The sequence below is a fragment of the Rhinatrema bivittatum genome, chromosome 2 (genome assembly GCF_901001135.1).
Source record: "Rhinatrema bivittatum chromosome 2, aRhiBiv1.1, whole genome shotgun sequence".
In the NCBI taxonomy this organism is placed as follows: domain Eukaryota; kingdom Metazoa; phylum Chordata; class Amphibia; order Gymnophiona; family Rhinatrematidae; genus Rhinatrema; species Rhinatrema bivittatum.
This window is the reverse complement of record NC_042616.1, coordinates 25,701,454-25,722,569: the sequence shown is the minus strand read 5'-3', so window position 1 is coordinate 25,722,569 and position 21,116 is coordinate 25,701,454. Positions and strand designations below refer to the sequence as shown.

The 21,116-nt window shown below is 42.1% G+C and overlaps 1 protein-coding gene across 2 annotated transcripts in view; it reads left to right on the top strand.

Annotated features, from left to right (window-relative positions):
- LOC115083705 (zinc finger protein 585A-like) overlaps positions 1-16,184 on the top strand; it is a 30,738-nt gene extending 14,554 nt beyond the window's left edge. The window contains exon 4 of one of the 2 annotated variants that reach the window (XM_029587678.1): positions 11,836-16,184. In XM_029587678.1, coding sequence (XP_029443538.1) covers positions 11,836-14,183 — 2,348 coding nt within the window. In that variant the 3' untranslated portion in view covers positions 14,184-16,184. Of the gene's footprint in view, positions 1-11,832 lie in introns of both variants that reach the window. The other variant, XM_029587677.1, reaches the window with a different exon arrangement.
- Positions 16,185-21,116: the final 4,932 nt, after the last annotated feature.

Genomic DNA, 21,116 nt, shown 5'->3' with positions numbered 1-21,116 from the left:
CCTTCCTACCTCTCCCCTCCTCCCAATCCCAGATCCTCGTCTCTGAAATCCCTCTTACTCCATCCTCTCCTCTTCTCCTTCCTCCTCTACCCCCATCCTAGATTTCCAAACCTCCCCCTCTTTTTCAAACTTTCTAATCTCCTGTCCTTAATCCTCTCTCCTTATTCTCACCCCATCCCTGGTCTTCTCATACTCGTTCCCTCTCCCTCCCATCCCTGAAATCTCCTCCCTGTGCTGATACCTGAGGTCCCTTTTCCTCAACCAGTAAAAAGGAAAATTAATTTCTACAGACACCAGCAAGGTTGGAAAATGTTTTTATTTTTATAATGTAATAGAAAGGTTGGACATGTTTGCCAGTGAGTATCAAATTTTCTAATTTTTGCTGTAGAATTTACCCCTCATCTGTTGCAGGAAACCCTAGGGCTGTCCCTTAGACCTTCTGTGCTCTGTTGTCTGACCTCATGGGGGTGAGGGAATGACCGCACCAAGAGTGGTAAGGGGTAGGAAAAAAAACTAAACCCATCCCTGCTTTCCAGCATAATCCAGGCCTGTCCCAGCCCCGAGCACCTTCTTAAGATGGGAGCAGGGTTATCAGGACCATTGGGCCATCGTTCACGTCTTCCTGGTTTCCTCCCCTATAAATCAGTCACTGACCCTTCCAAAACCCATCTTTCTCTGATCTGGAGAGAGACTTGGTTTTCTGTTTTTATTTTATTTTCCCTGGGAATTTATCAGTGTTAAAAACAATAAAAACAGGAGAAAGTCAGTGATTTTCTGCCAGAATTTGCTTTCCTTCTCAGTTCTTCCTCTCTGACCCTCAGCTTATAAGTTTCACATTAAACCACCCACCCCTTCGTCCTAGAGATCATGAAAGTCGGTCGGGGTTCCAGTCTTACTTAAGTGAGATGCAACAACAAGTATGGATGAATGAGAAAAGTCTGATTTCCTAGCGTGTAGATAGATGGACTCAGGACCAGTGGCTTTATGTTCCCTGCCAGCAGATGGAGATGGAGGAAGCCGACGTCACAGTATATATACTCCTGCAGTGACCCCAGCATGCCAGTATTCTCCGTCTCCAGCAGATGGTGGACGTGCATCTCCCTATGGGGATTGCTTCAGATTTGGAAGGAACATCAATCGCCTGGAAGCACAGGCTGTCCAGTTGGCTTGCAGTTCAGCCACAGGTTGCAGGTTCAAGTGGTCCATGTGATGTCGGGCAACGTGATGACGTCAGCTACATCAGTCGCCAGGGAGGAACCAAGAGCCAGCAAGTGTCACAGGAAATAGACCAACTTATGAAATGGGTGGAAGGACATCTACAGATGATCTCGGCCTCTCATATTGCATGAAAAGATAACATAAGAGCAGACTTTCTCAGCAGGGAGAGTCTGGACCCAGGAGAGTGAGTGTTGTCAGCAGAGGTGTTTCAGCTGATTGTGGATTGCTGGGGCCTTCCATTCCTAGACCTGCTGGTGACTTCTTGCAATGCCAAAGTTCTTCAATTTTTCAGTCGCATGAGAGATTCATGGTCCCTGGGACTAGACGCTCTCGTTCAGGTCCAGCCAGAAGGCAGATTGCTTTATGCTTTCCTTCTGTGGCCCTTGCTGGGCAAGATAATTCGCAAAATCGAAGGTCACAGAGGGCTGGTTTTCCTGGTGGTGCCGGACTGGCCCAGGTGACAGTGGTATGCAGGTTTGCGACGTCTCCTGGTGGAGGCCCCCCTTCGTCTTCCGCCGCATGTGGATCTGTTTCAGCAGGGACCAATTCTACCTAAGGATCCCACTCTGTTCTGTCTTACGGTTTGGCCCTTGAGAGGGTTTGCGTGTTGAAGTGTGGATATTCCTCTGCGGTGATTGCCACCTTACTCCGTGCTCAAACATTCTCCACTTCCTTAGCCTATGTGCGGCTTTGGAGAGTATTTGAGGCCTGGGGTGAGGAGCGGGGTGTTCTTCCTCATTAACTTAAGATCCCTCTCATTCTGGACTTTTTGCAAGATGGGTTGAATAAAGGATTGGCCATTAATTCCTGGAAAGTGCAGGTTGTGGCTCAGGCCTGTGTCAGAGGCCCGGTGAATGGTGTTTCCTTGTTGTCTCATCCTGATGTGGTCCATTTTTTGAAGGGAGTGAAGCATCTTAGGCCTCCTTTGAGGATATTGGTTCCCATGTGGAGTCTTAATTTGGTGCTGGATTTTTTTGGTGGGCCTTAAATTCTGACTTCTTTGTAACCTTTCCTTCCAGTTATTGACCTTGAAGACAGCGTTTCTGGTGGCTATATGTTCTGCACATTTGAATCTCTGAGCTGCAGGCCTTGTCTTGCTAGGAGCCGTTCCTTCGGGGGACTCCGGGGGCATTAAAGCTGCGTACTGTTCCATCCTTCTTGCCCAAAGTGGTTTTGGACTTTCCTTTGAATCAGTCCATCTCCTTGCCGTCCCTGGATAAGGTCAGAGATGCGGAGAAGTATCGCCTCCTGAGCCCATTGGATGTCAAGAGACCTTTCTGGAAGACAGATTGCTTGTGTGTCCTCCATGGTGGAAGTAAGCAGGGCGCTCCAGCTTCACAGGCTTTCCTAGCTCGCTGGATTAAGGAGATGGTCTCGGCCGTGTATGTAGATGCTGAAAAGCCGTTGCCTACTCGGTTTAGGGATCATTCCACTAGGGCTCAGGCAGTGTCATGGGCGGAGGTTAGATTGTCTTCTCCCGTAGACATCTGCTGAGCTGCGATATGGTCCTCCTTACACACCTTTTCCAGGTATTATCGTCTGGATGTTCAGGCCCGGGAGGACGCAGCCTTTGCGAGGGCAGTGCTAACTGGACTATGGGCAGCCTCCCACCCTGTAGGGGAGTAGTTTTGGTACATCCCACTGGTCTTGAGTCCATCTGGCTACACGCTAGGAAATGGAGAAATTACTTTCCAGATAATTTTGTTTTCCTTAGTGTAGACAGATGGACTCAGCTTCCCGCCCTCGGCTGCTGAATGATTGTGTTAATGGTCTTCCTGTGGGGCTCTGGGTCTCAAGGGATTACTGGTAAGTGTTCATCCAGTTCCTAGTTTGGGGTACCTAGAATCTTACATGAGTTCAGTGTTTATGGTTGGTTGAGTATAGTAATGGTTATCTGTTTTTAATCAAGTTTTTTGCTGCTCTGTCCCACAGTTGCTTTTGCAGAGAATACTGGCAGGCTGGGGTCACTGCAGGGTTAGATATACTGTGACGTCGGCTTCCTCCATCTGCTGGCAGGGGAGCCTAAACCTACTGGTCCTGAGTCCAGCTGTCTACACTAAGGAAAATGAAATTATCAGGTAAGTAATTTATCCAGTATTATGGCTCACAATACAGGGTCCTGCAGGGCTCCCTCTTGTCTGCCGCTCTCTTTAATCTCTCTCTCCAGCCACTTTGGTTATTAATTGACCAGCATGGGATAGAATTCAGGAGACACGCAGATGATATGAAGTTGAATTCCCCTGTTATCAGTGGCGCATTGTCATACTGTTATTTCAGCATGGAGGTTTGACAATAATTTAATGCTTAATTTCTTAAAAACCAAAGCAGTGTACTTTGGACATCATCATAGTCCTAATTTTGATTTAAACTCTTGTCCTTTGACAATAAATGGGAACCCGATTCAATTTAAAATTGTTGCAAACAATTTGAGTTCCCTTTTGATTCTTGTTTGAAGTTTAGATTTCAGATTCAATTAGTATTAAAGTCAGTATAATAAATGTTATTAAACGACTAAATAGTAGATAAGCCAGAGGATACCTAAAGCAGTGGTTCTTAAATCTGTCCTGGAGGACTCTCAGCCAGTCAGGTTTTCAGGATATCCACAGTGAATATGCATGAGGTAAATTTGCATGCATTGCCTCCATAGCCTGCAATTTTAGGTCAGAGGTTTGGGAACCTCTGTCTTACATAATCCTAAAGGAGGGACCTGTGTGATTTCTAAAGTTCCTGCATTACAACAGCTTTAGTGCTGCATCCTACACCATATGGTGAAGAGAACCAATTGACTTTCTTAACATTTCTAAACATTTCTGTAAAGGCATCACACAGGAGCTTTCACAGGCATCTCCTAAAGCTTCTGCTATGCCACAGAATTCTCTAATATCAGAAATCCCATGTGGTCATTGTGTGATCCTTCAAAAAGTCTAATTCCAGGTCATAAGAACATAAGAAATTGCCATGCTGGGTCAGACCAAGGATCCATCAAGCCCAGCATCCTATTTCCAACAGAGGGCAAACCAGGCCACAAGAACCTGGCAATTACCCAAAAACTAAGTCTATTCCATGCTACTATTGCTAGTAATAGCTGTGGCTATTTTCTAAGTCAACTTAATTAATAGCAGGTAATGGACTTCTCCTCCAAGAACGTATCCAAACCTTTTTTGAACCCAGCTACACTAACTGGCAACAAATTCCAGAGCTTAATTGTGCATTGAGTGAAAAAGAATTTTCTCCGATTAGTCTTAAATGTGGTACTTGCTAACTTCATGGAGTGCCCGCCCTCTAGTCCTTATTCAAAAGTGTAAATAACCGATTCACATCTACTCGTTCAAGACCTCTCATGATCTTAAAGACCTCTATCATATCCCCCCTCAGCCGTCCCTTCTCCAAGCTGAACAGCCCTAACCTCTTCAGTCTTTCTTCATAGGGGAGCTGTTCCATCCCCTTTATCATTTTGGTCCCCCTTCTCTGTACCTTCCCCTTTATCATTTTGGTAGCCCTTCTCTGTACCTTCACCAGTACAACTATATCTTTTTTGAGATGCGGCGACCAGAATTGTACACAGTGTTCAAGGTGCGGTCTCACCATTGATATATGGGCAGCCTAACATGAAGACTTTGGCTCAGGCCTTTGGTTCACTTACCCAGAATCTTTTGCTGCCTTAGCCTAACTCAAACAGACTCTGGTTATGAAGGAACTCAGACTTACCTGAGCTTGAATGGCTTCTGGGAGACATCTGGAATGAATTCAGACGTAGCCAGATATGATGAAGGGTCATGAGGTCACAACGAACATATGGATCAAGCTATGTTCTCACAGAATCCTGTCTCTCAACTGAAGAGGCCCAGTGTAACTGGATATTCCCATAAGATTAGGAGTCTGATCAAACGACTGGCATAGTAGTGCACAGAAGTGACAGAACAAAGAACTACTAAGAACTATTAGACTGATTGATAGCCATCAGCAGACACACGTGGGTCTATGCCTAATTGGATCTTAAGGTGGGAGGTGGGACCAGGGAAGCTTAGACATAGGTTGTCTGATGTAGACACACGTGGTACCTGATACTCTATGCCAGGGGTCAGGAACCTTTTTGGCTGAGAGCCATAAACGCCACATATTTTAAAATGTAATTCCATGAGAGCCATACAATATGTTTAAAACTAAATACAAGTAAATGTGTGCATTTTATGTAAGATCACACTTCTTTTAACATACAATAAATCTCTGAAAATATTACACCAGGCCTTAAGACACCAATACATCTCCTATTAGGAAAACAGACCAAGTCAGGCTGCTATAGAGTCCTACACAGAAACTACACGCCAGCAGAAAACCTCACCTGAATCACGTGCTGACCCTCACCTAACATAGAAATGACGGCAGAAGAAGACCAAACGGCCCATCCAGTCTGCCCAGCAAGCTACGCACTTTATCCATTTTTTTCCCCTTTTTTTTTTCTCTCCCACCTGTTACTATTGGCTTCCAGTACCCTCCAGCCCTAATTCCCCTCCACCCCACCACCAATTTAGAGAGCAGCGCCGTATCTGCATCCAAGTGAACGTCCAGCTCAATTAGGGGTAGCAACCGCTGTAACAAGCAGGCCACACCCTTACCCCATACTCTTACCCACCCCTGTTTTTATTTATTTATTTATTTATTTATTTTTTAGATAGCAGCCCTCCATCCTTCCGCTCCGTGAAGGTGGAACACCAACTACTGGCCACTGGCATCCCGCTCCGTGAATGCCTCTGTGGCTACTGCCGCTCCGTGCAGTGTTTGAATGCCTCCTCCTTATTCACGCCCTCTAGACTTGATGGATCCACAGTGTTTATCCCATGCCCTTTTGAAGTCGTTCACAGTTTTAGACTTCACCACTTTCTCCGGAAGGGCATTCCAGGCCCATCTAGTCTGCCCAGCAAGCTACGCACTTTATCCATTTTTTTTCCCCTTTTTTTCTCTCCCACCTGTTACTATTGGCTTCCAGTACCCTCCAGCCCTAATTCCCCTCCACCCCACCACCAATTTAGAGAGCAGCGCCGTAACTGCATCCAAGTGAACGTCCAGCTCAATTAGGGGTAGCAACCGCTGTAACAAGCAGGCCACACCCTTACCCCATACTCTTACCCACCCCTGTTTTTATTTTTTTATGTTTTGAGATAGCAACCCTCCATCCTTCCGCTCTGTGAAGGTGGAACACCAACTACTGGCCACTGGCATCCCGCTCCGTGAATGCCTCTGTGGCTACTGCCGCTCCATGCAGTGTTTGAATGCCTCTGTGGCTACTGCCGCTCCGTGCAGTGTTTGAATGCCTCCTCTTTATTCACGCCCTCTAGACTTGATGGATCCACAGTTTTTATCCCACGCCCCTTTGAAGTCGTTCACAGTTTTAGACTTCACCACTTCCTCCGGAAGGGTATTCCAGGCATCCACCACCCTTTCCTAACGTAGAATAAAGAGACCAAAACGCATAACTAGAAGCATGCAGAAAAAACTGAATTCAGAAGCATGCAGAAAAAACTGAATTCTATTTCTATTTCCCTTCTCTCCATGAGTTTATTGTGAACCGGTATGATGTGACTCACGAATATCGGTATATTAAAAGTTCATAAATAAATAAATAAATAAAATAAAAAATTGGAAACTGCAACAAGCCAGAGTCTCTGTATGCAGTGTAACAAAGGAAAAAAGAAACATCACCCATCCTTATAAAACAAATCTAGAAATATAAAATCATCAGCAGTAAAACTGTACTAACAAAAAGAACATATTTCCTCTCCCTTTCTTCTCTTTTCCCAGTTCTAGTACCTTGTTATTTGTAACTGCTTCCCCCTCACTAATAGATTACTCAATTTGTTATTTGTACACCCCTGTTTTATGTAAACCGGCATGATGTGATTGTATCATGAATGCCGGTATATAAAAATTTTAAATAAATAAATAAAATAAATATTTCGAAACAGCTGATGAGTGGAATATCCAATAATTAAAAACTCATATAAAAAATGTCCATATACCAACAAAATATTTCAAAATAGCAGACACAAAGACCCAGTAATGAAAAATAATAAGGATACAAAAAATTTTTTGCTCTGCATACCTAGGAACGTTTGATATCCAGGTGTCCTGAGATTGTTCTGAATTAGCAGGAGGAGGGGTGGTTTGCTTGGAACTTTCTCCTCTCTCAGTCACATACCAGCGCTCTCTCTCACACTGGCTCTCAATTACACACCTATACACACATGCTCTCAGTCACTCACATATACACATGCTTTTTCTCTTTCACTTATATAGGCTCTTAATTACACATTTACACACATGCTGTCTGTCTTTTCACGCTTACACACACACACAGGCTTTCAATCACATAAATACATGCTGTCTTTTTCTCTCACACACAGACTCTCATTCACATGCTTATAAACATGTCCTCTTTCTCTCATTTACACACAGGCTCTCAATCACATACTCACATGCTCCCTCACCTAAATCAGCTCTCAATCACACACAGACACACATGGTCTCTGTCTCTCATTTAAACACAGGCTCTCAATCACATACTCACATGCTCCATCACCTAAACCAGCTCTCAATCACACACAGACACACATGATCTCTCCCTTACTTATACACACAGGCTCTTAATCATACATACACATGATTTCTCTCACACACAAAGGATCTCAATCATACACACATACTCTTTCACACAAACAAGTTTTCAGTCACAAACTTACACATACAGGTTCCCAATGGTAAACTTACATTCATGCTCTCTCTCTCTCACAGGCAGGCTCTCAATCACAGACATACTCTCTTTCACATATACAGGCTCTCAATCATTCACATACATGCAATCTCTCACTCACACACACAGGATCTCAAACACACATGCTTGCTCGCTCATTCACTCTCTCTCTCCCCCACCCCCACCCCGGGAACTCGCGGCAGCAGCAGCCTCCTCCCAACGCTAACCTCCTTCATTTTCAGCCCTCGCGGAGGAGGAGTCCCATCGGCCGCGGTTGAAGCTCTTCTTTATTTTCCTCCGAGCCGCGCTGCAGTCTTCTTTTCATCGGACCGACGCTGACCACACTAGCGTGGTCTCTTCTTCCCGCGCATGCACCCGATGCTCACCACTTCCTCTTCCGGGCCGCGGGGGGGGGGGCGGGAAGAAGAGAGCACGCCGGTGCCGCCGACTCCAGCTATTCTGCCGCGTTCCGCCCGGGCTGACAGCATTTTAAGCCCGGGCGGAGGAGGACCGGGGAGCAGCTGGGTCAGCGGGGGACTGGAAAGTGTGGCGACACTTGTCTGCGAGCCAGATGCAGCCCTCAAAAGAGCCATATCTGGCTCGCGAGCCATGGGTTCCCGACCCCTGCTCTATGCAGTCCTATTAGGGATCATTGTATGTTTTATCTATAAAAGTCAGTACTTATTTACAAACACAGAGACAGGCAGGCAGAGCTTGAAAAATAAAAAAAGCTCCCTTCTGTCTCCCAGAGGTCTCATATGATTGGCTTTTAATATTAAATAAACTTAAATTGGTTTGTATTAAAGTTGGACAGCTGTGTATTATTGAAGCAGCACAGTTAAGCTACAATTAATGGCATTACCATTAAACACCATGGAGCGATACAGAGGCATTATGACATTTTCCGTTTTATTAACCATTCCTTTCCTAATAATTCCTAACATTCTGTTTGCTTTTTTGACTGCTGCAGCACACTGAGCCGACTATTTTAAAGTATTATCCACTATGATGCCTCGATCTTTTTCCTGGGTGGTAGCTCCTAACTACAGTAAGGGTGTCTTCTCTCCTATATTCTAATTTCTTCCTTTATCTTAAACAACAAAGAACTAAAGTTAAATAACACCAAACTTTTAGCAGAGTTAGAAAAACTAGACATGACTTATAACACTCACCAAATAGTATTTATTATGATATAATGTTACAGTATTTTTTATGGCACCTGTTTAAGAGTTAGAATTCTAGACACTTTATTCAACATAGTTTTTGTGCCTTATTGTGAACCATTGTAATGGCACCCGCTTAACGATGGTATAGAAAAGATTTTAAATAAATAAATAAATTTTTCCCTATATGCAACACCTTGCACTTGTCCACATTAAATTTCATCTACCATTTGCATGCCCAATCTTCCAGTCTTGCAAAGTCCTCCTGTAATGTATCACAATTCGCTTTTGATTTAACTACTCTGAATAATTTTGTATAATCCGAAAATTTGATAACCTCACTCGTCGTATTCTTTTCCAGATCATTTATATATATATATATATATATATATATATATATATATATATATTGAAAAGCACCGGTCCAAGTACAGATCGCTGAGGCACTCCACTGTTTTATCTTTTTCCACTGAGAAAATTGACCATTTAATTCTACTCTCTGTTTCCTGTCTTTTAACCAGTTTGTAATCCACGAAAGAACATTGCCTCCTATCCCATGACTTTTTAGTTTTCTTAGAAGCCTCTCATGAGGGACTTTGTCAAACGCCTTCTGAAAATCCAAATACATTACATCTACCGGTTCAATTTTATCCACATGTTTATTAACCCCTTCAAAAAAATGAAGCATATTTGTTAGGCAAGACTTCCCTTGGGTAAATCCATGTTGACTATGTTCCATTAAACCATGTCTTTCTATATGCTGTACGATTTTGATCTTGAGAATAGTTTCCACAATTTTTCCCGGCACTGAAGTCAGGCTCACTGGTCTATAGTTACCCGGATCGCCCCTGGAGCCCTTTTTAAATATTGGAGTTATAGTCTTCAGGTACAATGGATGATTTTAATGATAGCTTACAAATTTTAACTAATAGATCAGAAATTTCATTTTTTAGTTCCTTCAGTACTCTAGGATGTATACCATCTGGTCCAGGTGATTTGCTACTCTTTAGTTTGTCAATTTGGCCTACTACATCTTTCAGGTTCAAAGTGATTTCATTCAGTTCGTCTGACTCATCACCCCTGAAAACCATCTCTGGAACTGGTATCTCCCCAACATCCTCATTAGTAAACACAGAGGCAAAGAATTCATTTAGTCTTTCTGCAATGGCCTTATCTTCCCTAAGAGCCCCTTTAACCCCTCGGTCATCTAATGGTCCAACCGACTCCCTCACAGGTTTCTTGCTTTGGATATATTTAAAAAAGTTTTTATTATGAGATTTTGCCTCTATGGCCAATTTCATTTCAAATTCTCTCTTCGCCTGTCTTATCAATGTTTTACACTTACCTTGACAATTCTTATGTTTTATCCTATTTTCTTCAGATGGATCCTTTTTTTTTTGAAGGATTTTTTTTGGCTAAAATAGCCTATTTCATCTCACCTTTTAACCATGACGATAATCATTTTGCCTTCCTTCTTTCTTAATGCATGGAATACATATGGACTGCGCCTCTAGGATTGTATTTTTTATGCCTCTAGCATGTCCTGATGTTAAGTTTACCCAAACGTTTCCCCAGTTCCTTACAAAACTGAATCCCTCTTCCCTACATGATTGTCTCATCCACACATTGAAACTCTGGAGCTCTGCCTGCCTCTGGGGACTTGCACGTGGAACAGGAAGCATTTCAGAGAATGCCACCTTGGAGGTTCTGGATTTCAGCTTTCTACCTAAAATCCTAAATTTGGCTTCCAGAACCTCTCTCCCACATTTTCATATGTCTTTGGTGCCCACATGTACTACGACAGCTGGCTCCTGCCCAGCACTGTCTATAATCCTATCTAGGTGATGCGGAAAGTCTGCCACCTTCGCACCAGGCAGGCACGTTACCAGGCAGTCCTCATGTCCACCAGCCACCCTGCTATCTCCATTTCTAATAATTGAATCACCAACTCTGATGGCCAGCCTAACCCTTCCCTCCTGGGCAGTAGCCCTAGGAGACTTGTCCTCAGTATGAGAGGACAATACATCACCTGGAGAGCAGGTCCTTGCTACAGGATCATTTCCTGCTATACCAGGATGGTGATCTCCTACTGGGAGACCTTTCTGATCCAAGGCAGCACTGGGGCTACCAGACTGGATTTGGGACTCGGCTACTATGTCCCTGAAGGTCTCATTGATGTACCTCTCTGTCTGCCTCAGCTCCTCCAAGTCTGCTACTCTAGCCTCCAGAGATTGGACTCGTTCCCTGAGAGCTAGGAACTCTTTGCACCGAGTGCACACATACAATCTCTCACAGGCAGGTAAAAAATCATACATGTGACACTCAATGCAAAAGACTGGAAAGCCCCCCTCTAGCTGCTGGACTGCTGCCTTCATCTTAGTTTTATTGAGTTCCTAGTTAAGTTTAGGATACTAAGGTAGTTAGAATTAGAGTACTTTAAATTTACAGGTGAATTTAGTAATTAATCAGCTAGTGTCCTACAAGGGGATGATTAAACTTTCAATAAGGGCAGGGTAGATAACACTGATTTCTAATGAGAAAGTGTCTCATACCTAAAAATCAAGGGTTGAGTGGGGTGGGAAAGACAAACACTAGAATTAACTATCTCTGGCTTGCTTATTACCTTAGACACACACATTGTCATTGATAGCTTTCCATTCCATTGTCACAGTCACATGATTAATTCCTTCTTTTTATATCCAGCAGGCAATGAGGTCATACAAGAAGAGAAGACTCGAGAAGAACACCCTATAGTACTGGCCCTTACACAAAGACAATCAGGAAATTTCTGTGAGAATCTTTCCCAGAAGACTGAGGCGGGAGGCACTAGCCAAAATCAGCAGGAATCTGAGAAGAAGCAGCGAGACCCTGCAGGAGACTCAGTGGATGGAGTCACTGCATGTGAGAGAAGTGACAGGGAGCTGATAGACATCCCTGAGCACCAGAGACACCCGAAAGCAGAGAGACCCTTCCAGAGTAATAACACTGATCAAATAACTTCTGACCTCCAACAGAGAGAGGAGGAAGAGAAGAAACACTTTTACTGTGAGACTTGTGGGAAAATCTTTGATAGCAAATGTCATTTTGTATTACACCAGACATCCCACATAGGAAAGAGTCCTTTTCCATGCTCTCAGTGTGGGAAATGTTTCAAACAGAAGTTAACCCTGAAATTACACCAGAGAATCCACGTTCAAGGGAATACTTTCACTTGTATTGAATGCAAGAAAACCTTTTCTAGCAGGGAATCATTAGTAATACACCAAAGCAAACACACAGGTAAGAGATCCTCTCATTGGCCTCAAGTCGGGGCATCTTGCAGCTCAGCAATCTCTTTAATAAATCACCAGAAAATGGAGACAGAAGAGAGAACATTTTCATGTTCTGAAAGTCAAAAGCAAGATCTATTAATAAATCAAAAAGCACAGAGAGAAGACAAATTATTCACGAGTATTGATAACAGAAACCACAACCAGAAAGAAAACATCCGAGGACAAATAAAATTCGAACAAGGAGAGAGACCAATTTCAAGTAACGAATGCAATAAAAACTTATGTGAGGGGAAAATATTTTCAAGAGACAGAAAAAAACATATTGGTGAGAGACCATTGTCTTGTATTCAGACGGAAAAATGTTTCAGTAGGAAGGCAAATGTCTCAAATCAGAAGAAAATTCCCAAAGAAGAAGGTCAATTTATATGTACTGAGTGTGGCAAGATCTTCAATCAGAAGCGCAAGCTCATAGTCCACCAAAGAATCCACATTGGAGTGCAACAATTTACATGCAATGAATGTGGTAAAGATTTTTCTCAGAAGCCATCACTCATTTTGCATCAAAGAATTCATCTTGGAGGAATTCACCTTGGAGGAAAGTCTTGTCTATGTATTGAGTGTGGTAAAAGTTTCAGAACAAAGAAAGGCCTTGCAAGCCACCAGAAAAGCCACACCGGAGAGAAACCATTTACATGTAGTGATTGTGGTAAACGTTTCAGTCGGAAGGAACACCTCAGACGCCACCTGAGAATCCACACAGGAGTGAAATCATTTCCATGCTCTGAATGTGATAAAAGATTTAGGACAAACAGAGAACTCAAAATGCACCAGAGAATCCACACAGGAGAAAAATCATTTACATGTAGTGAGTGTGGTAAATGCTTCAGTAGGAAGGAAAACCTGAAATGCCACATGAGAATCCACACAGGAGTCAAATCATTTACATGTAATGAGTGTGGTAAGTGTTTTAGTCGGAAGGAAAACCTCAAATGCCACCTGAGAATCCACACTGGAGTCAAGCCATTTCTGTGTTCTGAGTGCGATAAAAGCTTTAAGACAAAGGGAGAACTCAAAATGCACCAGACAATACACACAGGAGAGAAATCATTTGCATGTAGTGAGTGTGGTAAAAACTTCAGTCAGAAGGGAAATGTTAAATACCACCAGAGAATCCACACGGGAGAAAAACCATTTACATGTAGTGAATGTGGAAAAAGCTTCAGTCTGAAGTTATCACTAATAACGCATCAGAGAATCCACACTGGAGAAAAACCATTTAAATGCATTGAATGTGGTGAAAGCTTCAGTCAGACGTCATCACTCATATGGCATCAGAGAATCCACAGTGGCGAAGAACCAAGTTCATGTAATGAATGTGGTAAAAGCTTCAGAACAAAAAGAGACCTCGTAAGCCACCAGAGAAGCCACACAGGAAGCAAACCATTTCTATGTAGTGAGTGTGATAAAAGCTTTAGGACTAAGGGAGAACTCGAAACCCACCACAGAATCCACACAGGAGTGAAACCATTTACATGTAGTGACTGTGGCAGAAGTTTCAGTCGGAAGGAGAATCTTAAATGTCACCAGAGAATCCACACCGGAGTGAAACCATTTGCATGTATTGAATGTGGTAAAACTTTCAGTCATAAGCTGTCTCTCGTATGCCACCAGAGAATCCATTCTAGAGTGAACTTTCAGTGTAGTGAATTTGGTAAAAGTTTCAGTAAGAGCAAAAATCTCAAATGTCACCAAAGAAATCCATACAGGAGAAAAACCATTTAAATTTATTGAATGTGGTAAAAGCTTCAGTCAGAAGACATCTCTTGTAAGGCATCAAAGAATCCACTCTGGAGCGAAACCAAGCCAATGTACTAGGTGTGGTAAAAGCTTCAGAACAAAGGAAGACCTTGCAGGCCACCAGAGAATCCACAACAGAATCAAATGCGGTTCATTCATACTCATATAATTTTGGAATGGTAGACAGGTTTGATGATAAAATATATATGAAATTTGGATGGAAGAAACATAAAACTTCTCCATATTCTTCAAGTAACCTATAATAATCAGTATATGCTGAGATTGTACATTCCAACAGCTGAAGGTGGTATGGATTTAACAGATGCAAATACTCAAAATGTGAATGTCCAAAATTGGTCTCTATCCTTAAGCTTGGACAATTGTGAAAATGAGTTGAAGAAATAAATGAGAATCTACCAATACATGAGGGGAAAAGAGCAATGGAATTTGCATAACAATAGAAAAATCTTTATATAGATGTGGACCTGCAAACAACAAAAATCAATTTACAAAAGCACAAATAGAGTAGGAATAAAGTTATTTATTTAACAAATGTATAGCCTGCTCAGCCACTAAGCTTAGCGGGTGATAAGATAATATACATAATAAAAACAGTGCATACAATACAGTATATTAGAATGCAAGTACTTCCTGCCAGACACAGACAGGTATACCAATAACATATAAACAAAAAGTAAAACTGTTGTAATCAAACTTGCACATATGCTGCTCCCCATAACATTGGAACAGCACTTTGTCTCTTTCACAAACCTCAAGACAGCAATGAGTGGAATTACTGAGGAAGAGATTAATAGAGTTTATTTATTTATTTATTGGTTTTTATATACCGCCATTTATCAAGATATCACGTCGGTGTACAGAGAACATATTAACATACGCCTTGGCGTTATAAAACGAACGCCGTAGCTTTATACATAAAACGCATTAACTTTCTACATAGAACAAGATAGTAGAAGAGTTACTTCAGAAACCCCACATGGATCAAAACCTGACAGAGGAATGACCCAGGAATGGTGAGTTTAAACCTAGAGATGAGAGATTGATAATTGCAAAACAGAGTAGTGGATGGTTCACAGTAAAACAGACAAATGCAGGTTATGAAACACAGAGCTAGAAATGGTTTCATACCTCATCACTGGGTGTGATGTTCTTAAGCCTGAATACAGAAAGGCATAATCAGGTGGCCCGTTCATCCTGTAGAAATTGCATAAACATAACATCGCTGTACCAAGAAAGCATTGGGATCATGAACCTGAGTGAACTGTAGAGAATGAAGAATTTGTGGACACTTGGGACATTCCTATCCCAACCGATAAGCCAGATATTGTGGTAAAGGAGAAAAACACAAGAATAGCCTTGCTGATAGAGATGTCCGCATCAAGTGACTATTTTGTGGATCATATGGAGAAATGAAAGATCCTTTAGGACCAAAATGTCGAATCGGAGACCAAGAAAATGTCACAGAAAGAAACAGAAATAGTCCCTGATTAAGAAGAATTTTCAGGAGCACCTTGATATGCTACCTGTGTATATATTACAGCCTGTGAATGCCAGAGAGAAGCTCGCTTTGGTGCATTGTAAGTATTAAAAGTATTTATTAAGCAGTAAATTTGTGAGAATTAGCTCATGTGCAACTTATTCTGTTTTATGAATGAGGTTCATTCCTGCCCAGTATGGACAAAACCCATATAGAAACATTACCCACTAAAAGAAACCATTTACATGTCCTGATTATGATAACACTTTCAGAAATCACAGATAAGTCCTTGAATAGATTAATATAGGGGATAAAACAGACTATTCAAGCATACCTGACAGCATCAACCTGTCAAATTTCATTTCTCTCAGGATCCACTCACAATCTCTTCTAGCTTCTCTCTACCAAACGCTAATAACATGTTCTCACCGGACGTCAGAGACCTTGGAGCATGGCTTGACAATCATCTTAACCTAAAAAAGTTCGTAAACAATACCACGAAGGACTGCTTTTACAAACTGCAAGTCCTCAAAAAACTTAAACCCCTCCTTTATTTCTCCGACTTCAGGCTAGTACTTCAATCCATAATATTATCAAAGCTCGACTATTGCAACTCCCTGCTACTAGGTCTACCCAACAACACGATCAAACCATTACAGATGGTACAGAATTCTGCTGCCAGAATTCTAACAAGCACTAACAAAAAAGATCACATCACCCCAATCCTTAGTAATCTACATTGGCTTCCCATTAAACAAAGGATACTCTATAAGGTACTCACAATCATCCACAAAGCGACAAACAAAATAGCTCCCATCACGTTAAGCTTTCAACTCCAACCGCACACATCTTCCAGACCTATCAGAAGCGCTTACAAAGGATCACTGCATGCCCAACAAGTAAAATCATCTCTGAGCAAAAGAGCGCTATCCTTAGCAGGCCCCCACCAGTGGAACATGCTCCCCCCAAATCTAAGACTTGAACCCAATCATCAAGAGTTCAAAAAAAGGCTAAAGACTCTTCTTTTCCAACAAGCCTTCCCAGACTCACAATCCTACCAAGACGGAAAGTCTTCCAAATAAGAAGTATCCCCTAATTATGGTCACCATACCAAGTCCTACCTTCAGGTCTCTGCAACTGGACAACAATCTTTGAGTTCTAAAAATTAATCTTATTTATATTTTCCTCTGCAACTGGACTACAATTTCTAAGTTCAAAATTCATTTTATCTTATTATTTATATTTGGCATGGTTAATATGTCACTATATCCAAGTTAAATATTTAAATTATACAGTTTATATTACATAATTTTATTAATTACAAGTAAAACTATTCTATATTATTTATTATCATTATGTTAAATTGTCATCCAGTTATAATGTTCCATATGTACCACTGTTCTATGTAAAGCCCCCTTATCTCTGTTGGGCAGTTTATCGTTATATGTAAACCGGAGTGATTTATAGTCTCTATAAGAACCTCGGTATATAAAAATTAAAAATAAATAAATAAAATAAATCCTAGTTTCTATAAAGCATACCAGAACAGATTGGTCACCCAACCAGCAAAATCCTCCCTGAGGAAACGAGCACTATCCACTGCCGGCCCGTCTCTCTGGAACTCTCTACCACCAGACCTCCGACTTGAGCCGTGCCATACTACTTTCAAAGTGAAACTCAAAACCTGGCTCTTCCTTCAAGCTTTCCCTGAGAGCTAAGAGCAAGAAGAGCAACAACCTTCCTGTTATTACAACAATAATGTAAAGTTCATTTGCTTTATTTATATGTTCTAAGTTGATCTTAGTTTGTATTGTTACTCTATAATAGATTAATCGTTTGATATGTTCCATGTAAACCGCCATCCCGGCGATAGTTATCTCGGTTACCTGTGAACCGGAGTGATATGTATTGTATACAGGAACTTCCGGTATATAAAAAAAATAAATAAATAAAAGTGCTGCAGTGTTGAAGTAAATGGCAAAAATTGGACTACATCCTTAAGGTCAGATAATCGTATCGGGGAGTGGAAGGAATAGGTGAGAATTTACCAGCACATGATTGAAAAGTTATGGAATTTACAAACCAAGGGAAGCAACCTTTTAAAGAATTTGACCAGGATACATTTAAAACTTATCGGAGAAAGTTCTTTTTTACTCAACACACAATTAAACTCTGGAATTTGTTGCCAGAGGATATGGTTAGTGCAGTTAGTATAGCTGTGTTTAAAAAAGGAATGGATAAGTTATTTGAGGAAAAGTCCATTACCTGCTATTAATTAAGTTGACTTAGAAAATAGCTTCTGCTATTACTAGCATCAGTAGCATGGGATAGACGTAGTTTTTGGGTACTTGCCAGGTTCTTATGGCCTGGATTGGCCACTGTTGGAGACAGGATGCTGGGCTTGATGGACACTTGGTCTGACCCAGTATGGCATGTTCTTATAAGGAAAATTGATTGACACAAGCATAAATATAGTGGGAAATTACATCTGAAGAAAAGCACTGGGATCATGACCTTGAGAGAATTGTAGAGAATGAAGAATTTGTGGTGATCTGGGACATTCCTATTTTAATGGATAAAAAGCTCAATTCAAGAAAACTGGCGCTCGTGGTAAAGGAGAAAAGCACAAGAACAACATTGCTGATTGAAGTATCAGTACCAAGTAATTATTCTGTAGATCGGATGGAGCGAGAGAAGATCCTCAAGTATCAAATGATGCACAAAGAGACCAAGAACATATGGCAGAGAGATCCAGAATTAGTCCCTAATTTATTTGGGTGCTAGTGGCCTGATTAAAGAGAAACTTCTGGCCCACCTAGAGATGTTGCCTGTGCATATAACATCTTATAAACTCCAGAAGGAGGCTCTGTTTGGCATAGTGCAAGCTGTTCTTTGATTGACACAATTAGTTTGGAAATATTAACTATTACAGAGAGTACAAATCCCTGGACACCCACACACCCAAATACTTAAAGCTACCTGAAGACCATGCCAATGGCTGAGCACTGAAAATCTCCTGTGTAAAATTGCTCCGCCCTTGGAAAATCTCACCTGGGGAAGTGGAAGAATGAATGGCTGTCAGGGGGGCTGGGTTTTTGGCAGGAATAAAGAGTAAATAGTCATTGCAGGGGAAGGAGCAAATACTGTCATTCTGCTATTTTGTTTATTTAAACTTGTATTTATCAATTTTTCAAATAAAACAAATGAACAACAAAGCCATTTACAAGGCCATAAAGTAGGAATCAATAAAACATCACCCCCCTTCCCCCCCCCCCAGCGCTGTCCAATATAATCTGAGATCTGAGTACGCTCTGCAATAGTACAGTAATATATAAAAAAATCAATGACAGTAATGTATAAAAATATTGACAGTAATATAAGACACCCAGGTAAGTCCACAGATCAGATAAATAAGTGAACAGACTAGATAGATAACGAGTCTTGTTTGCCGTTAGTATTGAGAGTCACCAAACTCAGCCTGCTACTGGAAGTCCTTCCTTGAGTTTGGGGATATGGATGGTATGAAATCATGTAGATGGATCCAGAATTTTGCTGCGGGCTCGAGGATTAAGAGAGAGCAAGTACAGGTTCCACACATCCATATACAGATCGTATCGTTTGTGAGATGGTGAAGATTTCGCAGACAAGTGTTCATAAACGGCTAATTGGTGTAACTTCAGCCGCCAATGCGTTAATGATGGTGGTTCTTTATTTAACCACTGTGTCAGTATTGTCTGTTTCGCCAATAGCAGGACTTTATTGAGAAAAAGACATTTGACTTGCTGACATAGTCCAGGAACGTTGTCCTTCATAATGTGTAGTAAGCATACTTTTGGGACTACAGGCAGATCCATGTTGAGAAGGCCACAGAGGTAGTGCAGGACTTTAATCCAAAATTGTTGGATGGGATTGCAGACCCAGAAATTATGTAGAAACGTTGCACAAGTCAAGGGGCATTTGAAGCAGTTTGGTGAGGCCATCAACTTCCATTTGGACGCCTGTAGAGGGGAAATATAAACTTCTCCAAATTCATTAAGTAACCTATAAGAGTCTGTGTATGCTGAGATTATACATTCCAGCAGCTGAAGGTGGTGCGGGTCTTACAGATGTAAAAACTCAAACAGTGCTGAAGTACGAAAGTAAATGGACAAAACTGGTCTTCATCCTTAAGCCTGGATAATTGTTAACAATGAGTGAAAGCAATAATTGTGACTCCACCAGTCTGAGGGGAAAGAATCAATGGAATCTGCAAAATAATAAAAGAAGGTGGATATTCACTTCTGGGAAAGAGCCCAAGAGCTTGACACTCAGTGACAGAATGTACGCCTGGCACCCAAGCTCCTGAAGCTCATGCTGGGCCCGACCTCTCCTCCCCCCTCTACTGGGAAAGAATCTGTGCAACTGGGCCGGTCTAAACTACCAGAGGAGGAGAAGTGCTGATGGAGGTCACTGAATCTCTTTCTCTACTGTGCAGAGCCAGGACATTATGTCTCATCTTGCCCAGGGGTAGTCAGGAAATTTGAGAGCTTAGGATTGACATACACAGGCTCTCTTCCACTCGCACGTTTACACGTACACACACAGGCTCTCATGCATACCCCCCGCACCCACACATGCATACAAGCTCTTTCACACACCCACACATGCATAAGGCTCTCTTTCTCTGACTCACACACATACTTGTACATGCATGCAGCCTCTCTCTCTCACACATGCACATAGGCTCGCTCACACACCCCCATACACGCATACATACACACTCATGCATACAGACTCGCACACACATAATCTCAGGGCCACCCCCTCCTCTTTTTTTTGAACCATGTGGGATGGGCTCTGTTATGTCCCCCCCCCCCCCTCCTCCTTAGCCCGCTCTCCCCTGTTGCTTTTAACATCTCAGACATGCATATGTAAACAACTAATGCACAGTCAAGCAGTGGGACCGAGGGGGTCGTTTCTTCATTTCAGAGAGCTGGTCCCCCTCCTTCTCCATTTGAGGGTGGGGGGGAGTCACAGCTCCTGCCTGGTGGCGATCAGATCTGGGTCCCATCACCTCTTGACCAACACTGTTTTATCATGTCAGTGATTTTCTCCATTTCACTTTGCTGACCCCTCTCTCCCATGGTGGGGGGGCACTGCTCCTGTCTGATGAACAGTACTTGGAGCGGCTGTTTTTCTGCTCTGCGTGAATTAGTTGTTTTCAGAGTTTATCTGTGAGCCCCCTTTTTGGATTGGTTGTTTCTTGTTCCCAGTTAGACTTGAGTTGTGTATACATCACTGTCCTAGGACCGCTTACAACAGAGCTTCCCAAACTATGGGTCGGGACCCCAAAAGGGGTCACAAAACCTCCAGCCAGGGTCACGTGCCTCAAAGGGCAGTCTTCTCCAGAAATCACCAGCTGCAGAAGTAGTGGAAATCTG